The sequence below is a fragment of the Rhopalosiphum padi genome, chromosome 2, assembly GCF_020882245.1.
Source record: "Rhopalosiphum padi isolate XX-2018 chromosome 2, ASM2088224v1, whole genome shotgun sequence".
NCBI classification, from domain to species: Eukaryota; Metazoa; Arthropoda; class Insecta; order Hemiptera; family Aphididae; genus Rhopalosiphum; species Rhopalosiphum padi.
Window position 1 is genome coordinate 41,680,240 of NC_083598.1, and position 12,598 is coordinate 41,692,837.

A 12,598-nucleotide genomic window follows, 5' to 3' on the forward strand; every position below is an offset into this window, starting at 1 on the left:
GTAAGCGTATATACACAATTAAAAGTGTTTAAAATTCATATTTTATAAATATAAATTTCTTTTTAGATGTAAATAATGATAATATAGATGATATTAACGTTCATGATGATAAGCACGATGGAGATTATGATTCATTTCCGGAACTTGAACCTAGTTCGGTACCTGAATCAAAATCAGACGTAGAACCTGAATTAAAGGCAGAACCTGAACCAAGTTCAATACCTGAACCTAGTTCAGAACCTGAAGTGATCGCTGAACCAGAACCTAGTTCAAAACCAACAATAGAAGTAGCTGAAGTAGAACCTGAACATGAGCCAAGTTCCGTACCTGAAGTAGAACCTGAACCAAAGCCAAGTCCAGATCCTGAGATCGTTGCAGAATTAGAGCCTAGTACAGAACCAGAAGCAAAAGCAGAACCACAGCCAAGTTCAGTACCTGAAGTCAAATCTGAACCAGAACCTACTTCAGAACCAGAAGTAAAAGCTGAACCGCAACCAGGTTTAGTATCTGAAACAAAAGCTGAACCAGAACCTAATTCAGAACCAGAAGTAAAAGCTGAACCGCAGCCAGGTTTAGTATCTGAAACAAAAGCTGAACCAGAACCTAATTCAGAACCGGAAGTAAAAGCTGAACCACAGCCAAATTTAGTATCTGAAGTCAAAGCTGAACCGGAGCCAAGTTCAGTATCTGAAGTCAAATCTGAACCAGAGCCAAATTCAGTATCTGAAGTCAAATCTGAGCCAGAGCCAAGTTTAATACCTGAAGTCAAACCAGAACCTGAACCTACTTCTGAGCCAGAAGTTAAAGCAGAGCCAGAGCCAAGTCCAGTACCTGAAGTCAACGCTGAACCAAAGCATAGTTCAGAACCTGAAGTCAAATCTGAACCAGAGCCAAGTTTAATACCTGGAGTCAACCCTGAACCCGAACCTACTTCAGAACCAGAAGTAAAAGCAGAACCAGAGCCTAGTTCAGAACCAAAAGTAAATGCAGAACCAGAGCCTAGTTCAGAACCAAAAATAAAAGTAGAACCAGAAATAAAAACACAATCGGAACTTAATTCAAAACTACAACCGGTACCTAGTGTAGAACAAGATTCAAAAAGTTCTATTGATAACTTTGAATCGTTGTCAGATGTCGACATTAGTTCTGAATCAGATTCTGTTGAACAAATTAATAACCCATCTTTAAGTTCTTCGTCAGAAAAATCAAATTTAAATATTGATCAATCTGATAGAGAAGCAAAATCACATTCAGATGAAGTATTCAGTCATGAAATCAAACCAGAAGTAACTTATAGTGTGTCAACAGAAACTGAATTTGAAGTAAAAACTGAGTCGGCAATTAAAGAGAATTCTAAACCTGCAGAAAGTTCTGAATCATTACTTGATATTAATTTGAATGATCCAGAAGAAACCACTGTAGTTCCATCGATAACCGAAAACTGGTTGACTACTACTATATCTAGTATTCCAAGCATTCCTAAATTACCTAGTGACCTGGAAGTAACTGAAAAGGAAAATGGATCTATGGAAGACAAAATAAAAACAGAAGTTTTAGGTTTTGAGCAAATGGAATTGAAATCTGAAAATAAATCTACTATCATTGATTTAATATCAGGATCCCAAACTAATAGTCCAGTTGAAGAAATAACCGAAATGCCAGAAATAACTATTTTAGATAACGTAAAAGATTTATCAGGTGTAGTAACAGTTTCAACCATAGATGCAAGTTCAACTATCAAGGAAAATATGAATATATCTATGAAAGAATTGGAAAATATTACAAATGAACATGTTACTGAATATATTGACATGACCACTATGCCTTCAACAATAGATCAAGAATTAATTAAGCCATTGCATAGTTCAGCAGATCCAAATTCTTTAGAAAAAAAACATTCAGATGATTTGATAACTTTAGAAAAAACTAGTATACCAGACCCTACTAAAAAATTACAGTCTTTAACATCCCTGGAAGATCAGATGACTAATTCCGCTCATGTTGAAGTTTTAAGTACATCTACTGAAAGTAATATAGACAATTTCAACGAAAACAGTTCACCTGATGAACAAGATGCGATTGATCAAATTATAACACACTCAAGTGAATCAAGCTTATCATCAGATGTTGTTGTTGATGAAAATGACAATATGAGTGCATTAGATTTATACCAAAAACCAGAATCAAAGAAAAAAGACAAGAAAACTTCCAAAAATCCTGAATTTTATTTATCTGATACTGGATTTACAAAAAGAAACAAAACAAAAACAGATAAAGAAAACAAAAAAAATAATAAATCTGATGTCATGGAAATGATGCCAGAATTATTTAATCCCAATAAATGTGAAGAAGGACAATTCCAATGTATAAATGGTACAACCAAAGATGGTTCATATTGTATAAAAATGTCTTCAAGATGTGACACAAATAAAGATTGTACTGATAACTCAGATGAAAATGACTGTGTTGAAAATGCTTGTTCTGGAAATTTCCAGGTAATAAAAGTTTAATTATTAATTAAATATTTAATTTTTTAAATAATCAATATTATTTTTTATCAGTGTAAAAGTGGAGAGTGTTTACAAAGAAATCTAGTCTGCAATAATATAATGGAATGTGAAGATGGCAGTGATGAACAATCTTGTGGTTTGTGTACAATTTTTATATATATATATATAATATATGCGTTGGTTAAATTGATACAATTAATTAGGAGCTCAATCCAACGATTTAAAAACTGTGTTCCAAGCGCATAATTTCCCCATCCCCCCCATCGCCGAACTTATATTATAATTACCACTATTCTGCTACACAGATATTTAAAAACCAAATATAATATATTTTGATAATTTTACATACATAATTTATTTAATATACTAAATAAATAACAAAATTAATAATATTATTGTTTTTGATATTAAAAATCATAAAATTAGTATACAATTGATGTAAATTGAAATCCACATTTAAATAAAAATTATTTTGGACAAAGTTTGTGTCGTCCCTTGTTCCAGTAAAAAAAATATAGTTGGGGTGCGCGAAAAAAAAATTAATAAATATTAGAGGAGCTCCATCCCCACACTCCATTTCGAGCACTGTATGTATATATATATATATTTTTTTTAACTAGGTATTTATAAAGTTATGCTAAAATATATTAATATGGTATTGTTCGTATAATAGATTTATGGAAGTGTGCCAATGATGAAAAACAATGTAATGGTGGTCAATGTTTACCAGAATCATATTTTTGTGATGGAAAATCTGATTGTAATGACCATTCAGATGAGCTACAATGCAATAGTAATATTATTTATTATATAAATGTGAAAACAAATACTAAATTATGACATTTATTTAATTTTTTATCATAGGTACTTGTAATGGGTATCAATGTTCTAACAGTTATTGCATATCGAGTACTTTACGGTGCAATGGAGTAAATGATTGTTCTGAAGGAGAGGACGAACAAAATTGTGGTATGTATAAATTATAATAGTAATTATGTAGACTTGTTACTAGTTCCTGTATTATTTATAATAAACTTGAAAAATAATTGGAATTACAGTTAAGTAATAATTAAGAACAACTTAATTATCTATATGATGTAAATGTGTATATAATATTCAAAAACTATTTTAAATGATATAATGTTAGTTATGGGTAACCGTTGTGTTTCCCATTGTCACAAATGTTTATAATCAAAAAAATGTTAGAATTACAAATGAAATAAATAACATACCGTGGTTTATTTTTAGAATGTAATTCCAATGAATTTAAATGTAATACGGGCTCTGAATGTATTCCAAAAACTCAAGTTTGTGACAATGTACCACAGTGTACAGACCAAAGTGATGAATGGCAGTGTGTTCAACTTGATGGTGTTCAACTTTTTGCTAAGTATGTATTGAATAGATTTTTATTTTATTTTTCATTTATTTATAATATTTAAATAATTTTTGTTAATTAATAGAAAAGAAAGCGAAATTGCTATGAAGGTGTGCAGTAATGAATGGTCAGAAACTTGGAGCAATTTTGTGTGTCAAAGTCTTGGATTTACTGAAACAAAAACAACAAATTTCCGACCAAATGAAAACTCTACTGAAAACTTAGTAGGCTATCTTAAGTTGAAAGAAAATTCGACTTTAAATAATTCTAAGAGTTTAACAGAATACCTTGAAGTAGCTTCGACGTCTTGTGAGACTGTGGAAATTAAATGTTCTTCTAAGCACTGTAAGACTTAATTTTGCATTTGTTTAATTTTTTATTGAAATGTTTCCTTAATGTTTCAGTGTGTGGAGATTTTGGAGGTAAAGATCCACTATCAATGGAAATATGGCCTTCCGTTGTCTACCTTCATAACACAAAAACCCATAAATCGTGTACATCTAGTCTTGTAAAACGGAATTGGATATTATCGTCTTATAGTTGTGTACATTCCACGTTAGTACATATTTTTATCAAAACTAATACAAATTAATGACAATTATTTAATCTAAAATATTGTATTATTCTTATTTTAGTGATGAATCTTTATCGCCTGAACAATGGGAAGCAATTTCAAGCAAATCTCGTGTAGCCAATGAACAGAACTTAACAAAAAGATCAGTTTCTAGGATAATTAGTCACCCTGGAGTGAAATTCGAAAAATTACGCTATTTCAATGACTCAGTATTAGTAGAACTTAGCACACCATATGATTTATCAGAAGAAGTCAATACAATTTGTCTACCTGAAAAAGTTGTTGATAACAAACAACCATGTGTCACTGCCAGTTGGTCTTATGAGTCTCCAGGAGGTATGTCTTGTGTATAACTATGTTAATTGTAATTAATAAGTTGTAGATAAAAATAAATATAATAAATATAAAAATATGTTCTTAATTATATAGTCCTGTTTGTATTCTACATATTCATTTTTATAATTACAGTTTTCAAACAGTTTTCACGTTATTTATCCGAACCATTAATGCAAACAGATTTGTGTAACTCAACAAAACACTTTAATGGTTTCCTGACAGAACAAGAAATTTGTGTTGCTTCGGGAGAAATGGAAGCCAGTAATGTAAGTGTTATAATTTTAATTTATAAATAACATTCATATACAAACATTTAACAATAGATACCTGGTACAATGTTTTTGGTAAAAATATTAAATTGACGTGTATTGATTGTATATTATATAATCTACCTATATATTTCAAAGTTATGCAAATGTGATGTGTCAAAAGGTAAAATGTATGGTGTAATAACATTAATAACTTAGTACAGTATTCAACTCAAACATTTGAGATAGTCAAAAATTAACATACAATTATAGTTAGTGTATCATACAGTGGCGGATACAAGGGAGGGGTAAAAGGGTAAATACCCCCCTCCCTTGAGCTTATTATATTTAAATTTTATAAATTTATAAAAGTATAAAAATGTTGTCATTGATACCAGTTTGTAAGAATAAATTCTAAATGGTGAATATTAATAAGTAATTAATGTTTATATTAATAAGTATGTTATTAAGTAGGTATGAATAGTATCTGATGGATATATTTTAATTACCCCCCCCCCCCCCCCCCACCACCACCACAACTTGATGAATTTCTGGATCCGCCCCTGGTATCATACTATATTACTGTATGGGTTGTAAAAAATATATTTAATTTAACCAAACCATTCATGAACTGCTTATTATAATAGTAGCTTGGTATAATTTATTATTATGAACATTTAGTTTTCAAGTATTAAAAGACAGATTTTTATCATTTTAATATTATCAATATTGTTGTAATATTTGTATAAAAAAAAAAATTGAAATACGTTTAATCTAATAAAATATTATAGATAAATAAATAAATTAAAATGCAATCAAGATTACCTATAATAAGAAATTTTATATAGTTACTTATTTGTAAAAATACATTTCCGTTTATAATTAAATTAAAAGAATGAGGTTGTCACAAATATAAATTATAATTCAGATTTAATTTACTACAACTGTATAGTTTATTTTTATTTCTCAAATAAAATACAGGTATTGAATATTGATTAAATGGTTTTGTTTAGTCAATATCTTTTTTTTAAATAATTAATATTACATACAAATATTAATTTAACAAGTGACATAAAAATAAAACAATAAAATACAACAGAACCTTTATCAATTTTATATTATATCATCATCATTCATTTTTATTGATTAATTAATTAAAATATGAACTAAAAGTATCTAAATGCTAATTAAATTGTTTAAAAAAATGTATAATAAAATTACCTCTGTTTCAATAAACTCATGAATTTTTTTTTAAATCCAAACATCTGTAGTATCTAAATACTATTTATAATAATATGATGTGTACATTTACGATTAAACCTCTTAGTTTTATTTATAAAACTGAGTTGTAAATTATGTATTTTATTAAATTATATCACGTGAACAAAAATCTTTTAAATGACAATATTTTGTGTGTCAGCCATTAAATTTATCAAAAACATGTTTATTTTTAAATAGGTATATTTACCAATGTAATTTTGTTATTTATAAATTTATAATTCATCTACACGGGCCATTGTAACATGGCCCATTGATAAATGAATCAAACAAGATTTGTCGTAGACTAATTGATTTTTTGTTGTTGTTGTTATTTAATTATATATTGTTGTTATTTTACAGATGGAAATTGGATCACCATTAATGTGTTTGGCAGAGAATGGATTGTGGCAGGTACAAGGCATGCTCAGTTACCGAGGTGGTTACGGCCGATCATCAAAACCATCGCTTTACAACGCAATTTTAGAATCTGTACCATGGATAGAGAACACAATAGCATTTGGTGTATAACATGTTGTCTCAGCCAATTACCCACTGCGGGACCAAATGATTAATATTATAAAAGTATTTAATAATAATAATGAAACGACGACCGCTATATTATTATCATCTATAGTGTCGTAATTTATACTTTTTTTTTAAATGGGATATTATATTATATTTATATAATATAATGTTTTTGATTTTTTAAGTATCTACATTAAATTTTTTTTTTTTTTACTTACGTTTTAAGAGAAATTACTCATTTAAACTTATCTAATTTTACGGTATATTATGTATACAGTTAATTAATATTTTAATTCATAGGCTTTTATAATACGGCATGTTTTTGACACGAGTATACAGCGAGTTGCCATATAGAAATATTATTCATGTCTGTAAAATATTATCCGTCCATTTATTATTATTATTATTATTTTGTATTTTATTATTAACCAGTATAATAATATATACGAACATGTTCCTTCGGTCGACCGTTTACATTGTTTCGTGTGTTGGACACGCGATCATATTATAAGCTTCATTAGTTTCGTTTAAACGACTGTATGTCAGTTGTACAACGGTCTCATCAACGTAAACGCTCGTTAAATCCAAAATTATATCTTTTATACTTGTTTGTAATTATTATAAAATTTTTGTAGTTGTGCTCAAGAATATTATATTTTAATATATTATTATTTTATAACTTTATAAGTGATGTGATTTGTTTTAAAGTTTGATACACTTTGATGTATCAACATTTATATGTATATATTATATGTATAATCATAAAATAATACATATTAATATATTATACAGAACTACCAATATCAGTTAGATTTTTCTATAAAAATATACTCAATATTAAAATTAAATAAATATATTGTATTAATTGTATGATTTTAAATAAAATAAAGTTGATTTACATACTAGCTATTTGCTTTATTCATTTTTATTGAATTATTTAATGTAACTATGTAAGTATTTGATATTTTTTTTTATTATATTCATGATATTGGTTATAAGATTATTATATACTTAGGCAAAACGAACGATTAACCTAAACAATTTTCTAAAAGGACTGCCCCCGTCATCCTCCCAATCAAAAATTGGTGATTCGCTTGTTAAATTCTACCATTTATAATAAGGCTGTGTCTATTAAAGCTGGTGCCCGGTATGCTAGTGATAGTATGAAAACAGCTATATTATCATTAAAGTCATAGTGGCCAAGCGCGTAGCCAGGAATTTCAAAATGGGGAGGGAGGTGTTATTCGAAATTAATTAACAAAATTGTACGTATACAATTAATAACTTTACGTATACATTATTGTACAAACGCATTACGTGAATAGATAATGGTTCATGAGAAAAAATTTATAAAAATTATTATTACCTATTAATAAAAAAAAAGTTTAAAGCAATGAGTATACCTCGGCTGAAGTGGGGGGGGGTTGTTACTGCACCTGTAACACTCTCTCTAGCTACACACCTGATACTGACTATAGTGTGGACTCGCTTTTATGATATGTAAATATGTATAATATATTTTAATTTCTAATTAATGGCCGTAGAGCGTAGAGACCAGAGGCATATCAAACTATATAAGTTGATTTCAACAAGGAACCTACGCGAATGATATGATATAAATGATTGTGCATCTTACATGGATACAGCGCGTAATATTCAAGTAACTGACAGCACGTGATCAAGACTCGTTTCACCACTATGAAATACTACATTGAACAATTAATTAAACAGTTCGATGCAGGGCCGTATTGCGGTTTGGTGGCGCCCCTGGCAAATCACTGCATTTGCGCCCCCCTCTTCCCAAATTAAAAATTTGCATTAGTTTAAAAAAATCATTTGAAATATATAAAATATAAAAAAAAAAAATATATAAATTCTATATATTATATTATTATATATGAAAGTGTTTTTTCCTCATCAATATTTTTTATTATCAAATCAAGTGAAAATTTTCTAATTACTTACGCATTAAATACTCTTTAATATAGCTTAAATTAAGGCAACTGGCGCCGATGCCATTTTGTCCTCAAAAAAACACTCTGCGGGAATAACAATACCGCCTTCTAGAATCAACCAAATTTCATAAAATTTTTTTAATTGCTAGAGAGAAATATTCTACAGCCCGCATCGATCTCTGTTTTTCAATATTTTATTAAAAATACGACAATTTTACGCTTTTTTTTACAAATTATTTTATACCGCGATTATTTGAAATCAAATAAAAAATTGGAGGTCGATGTGGCCTGTAGAAAGTCTTATTCTATCAGATAAAAAAAGAGATCTAAATCCCACAATTCTACGAGGCTTGAAAGTTATTCCTGTGAAGTCATTTTTGTTTATATAATACATCGTACCATCCTCCCAAAAATAGGTAAGTGGCAGTAGATTATAGAAAATGTATTATAATTGTGGTAGTAACTAAAATATGAAATTTAATTTTCAAGTTCGATAAAATTGTTGATATTTTGGAAAACCGGCACCGAGACTCTTAGTTCGTACGAGTACGATTGCTTAAAAGCTAGAATTATGAATTACCATAATATTGTACTCACGTAAATTTTACGTCTAAGAAACTACGTCGATACTCGGCAGCAATTCAACAGAAAATAAAACCGTTGTAATTCGAGTGTCTTGTTCTTTATATATCTTTGTTATAGTAGACAATAATAATTTGTTGACGGACGACGGTTTTATTTAAAGAAAAAATATTATAATAAGGCGATAGCGATAAGTCGATAATACGACTGGCCCGACGACCGACATCAAAAAACAATAATACTATTTTAAGAATTACGTAGTTCACCGTTTTTTAATAGAAGTTTAAATAAACATTTTGCTAATGCCTAATATCTGAATAACAGGAAACGTACATTTTGGATACCTACAGACCGTACAGTAGTTAATAGTTATGCTATAAATACGTACATACCTTATCTATTTTATGAGAATATGTTTTGCATATCAATATTAAATCATATTACGTATAAAATATAATACAAATACTCTATCCAGCCTAAGAACGAATCGGGCGGCGGACAAAAATCGGTCGAAACTCGCGCATTAACATAAATAATTCTTGTATAATAAAAATAGATCGAGGGTCTTCTATAATAAGTCATTAAAATAAATATACATTTTTCAAATATTATGTGAAAAATATTACATAAGTAGTATTGAAATTTGCGCCCCTCTTAGAATTCTTTGAATTGCGCCCCTGGCCCATGCCCTCTTGCCCTGCTCTGAATACGGCCCTGGTTCGATGGTCGATTAAAGATCGAGATTCGTGATTGAAATTTCGCATGTCCGTGCGTGGTGTGTACCAAAAACGAAAATCGATTTTGATTTTGTCGAAAACCAAATGTACGTAAAAATATTATATCTATCTACCCGATTATTAGATTCAGTGTAATAGTTTGTATTCATTAACCATCTGTGTTTAATGCAATAAAGTAAACGATATTGAATATTGAAATATTTTTATAGATCATTTAGATCATAAAAAAAATAGAGACATAAATTCAAATCCTATTTAATTTTCTTTTCAATACAGTGTTTAAAATATAATTTACTATACCTATATGAATAAATTATTTATGTACTTAATATAAAAAGGGAAAGCTTCGAGGTTTTTTTAAATGGTATACTTATATGTACATATAAATTACCTATATAACAATGAGCTACCTATTAACTCACTAAAAGTTCGTTTACACAATATTTTCACATATTTCATATTTGTAATTCCATTACTTCCAGCTATATCAGCTATATATTATATATAGCTATAGCAATTTAATTCCAAAATTTTGAAAACTAAAATAACTTTATCTTACGTATTATTTTTATTGTTATAAGTACCAATTATATAGGTAATTAAATAATATTGCTCTACTTACTATATTATTATGAAATCTATAAATTATAATATTAACAGTGGCGTAGTTACCTACCGGCTACCACAAAGGCAACGGAAGCAGTTGCCTCGAGGCGCAAAATAACAAATAAAATAATATTGGTTTTATGACTTGTGTAATCGTAAATTTATTTATTTTTAACTTGAAACAAAATGTTTAATGTGATATAAGTGTGGATTGGGTTAATCTTATAAAAAAAAAAAACATAAATTTAGTCAAAGCAATGTTTTAATGACAAAGGTCAAAGAGTCTAATTTATATTAGATAGAGTGAAAAATATATTTTGTTTCAGGGCGCTGACGATGGTATATCTACACAACTGAATACTAATTATTTTATATAATTAAATAATTACATATAAATAAAAAATAAAGAATTGGAAGAGTGTATAATATAAAATAAGAAACAACAAAAATTATATTTTATAAAACATTACCATCATATCTTTACCAATTACCGAGTAACCATCATGGACATTTTTAGCAGAGGAAGGCGCATTAAAATGAAACAAAAATGTTTATAATTATAATATATAATGTATACTTATATGTATAAATGTATATAAAGTAGGTAATTTAAACAAGAAAAAAATGTTGTTTTTAACAAAACAATCTGAACAACTAGTGCTATAATATACAGTATTAGTATACACCTACACAACTTCCCGTAGGTACGTAATATATATCCATTACTAAATGATTAAATATATGATTAGCACAGGTTTACATTATGATACGTATAATCATTAATTATACTATTATAGAATAGAGTAAAATAGTAAAATATTAAATTAGTCTATTCATCTATAACGTATAATATAATATGAATATAAGTAGGTATATTAATATCATAGACATGCGTTGGCTTTATGGTTGGAGTGTACGTGTACCTATAATATGGCTAATACTCCTCAAAAATATAAAATATTGCGTTAAAAATAATTATAATTATATTATAATATATTAAAATATTTTATATTTACAAGATTAAAAACATTTTTTAATGGCACATATATTATATTATATTCATAACATGAATATGTGTGATATCATATTATAGTGCCTATAATTTTACAAGGATGTAAGACGAATAGGTTTATACTAACTATTGTAGTATTGTATATGTTTTCATAGAACGCGGTATGAACTACTACACACTATCACAGATACCTACGCACTTGCGGATTCAAATAACACGGAAAGGAGCAATGTCATACTATAGCTAAAAATATTAAGAAAACTACCATGGCGGCGATCATTTTTATAAAACTGGTGCACAGAAAATATCTCCCGATCGATTGTGATCACCAGTATCGGCAATATCGGACAGCAGTAAAACATGAACTTTGAATCTCAAGAAATCTCACTGATAAACTATGTTTCATCGACAGCTTTCCGAATAAGTCCGTCCGCAAATTCCACGTACCCAGTGAAGCCCACGCGGTATAAGCCGAGACAATCGCCGCGCCACACGCAAGCCGTATTAATGTTTAAGCGTTTAAGGTACTGTTCTGCCATTACTGTATTCTGTCTGTACCGTTTAAACCGCGTGCGTGTAGATAACGCATTACCATAATATATACCAAAATGTAATCGAAAATATTCAACTACTTCGGTCAAGGGTCGAGTAGTCATTAATGAGTAAATGAGATACCAGTATACCACCAGTATGAACGATTTAATTTAATATTTTGGGAACAACGAGAAAACTCTGAATATTATGGAACCACGGGTATAGACGGTATAGTGGAATAGTATACCTTTACGGTTTACGCTTAACCTCGGTGAACGGCTGACGGTAGTAACTATACGATATTTTTCGTTGCTCATCAATCTTCCGCCAATGGTCGGCTG

General features: G+C 29.0%; 1 protein-coding gene across 1 annotated transcript in view; it reads left to right on the forward strand.

The window, feature by feature from the left end:
* LOC132923241 (uncharacterized) overlaps positions 1-7,736 on the forward strand; it is a 53,189-nt gene extending 45,453 nt beyond the window's left edge. The window contains exons 10-19 of the mRNA XM_060987096.1: positions 67-2,495; positions 2,562-2,646; positions 3,184-3,303; positions 3,375-3,479; positions 3,759-3,900; positions 3,974-4,233; positions 4,293-4,443; positions 4,524-4,798; positions 4,931-5,064; positions 6,667-7,736. Of these exons, the coding sequence (XP_060843079.1) occupies positions 67-2,495; positions 2,562-2,646; positions 3,184-3,303; positions 3,375-3,479; positions 3,759-3,900; positions 3,974-4,233; positions 4,293-4,443; positions 4,524-4,798; positions 4,931-5,064; positions 6,667-6,834 (3,869 nt within the window). The 3' untranslated portion in view covers positions 6,835-7,736. The remainder of the gene's footprint in view (positions 1-66; positions 2,496-2,561; positions 2,647-3,183; positions 3,304-3,374; positions 3,480-3,758; positions 3,901-3,973; positions 4,234-4,292; positions 4,444-4,523; positions 4,799-4,930; positions 5,065-6,666) is intronic.
* The last annotated feature ends 4,862 nt before the right edge of the window (positions 7,737-12,598 follow it).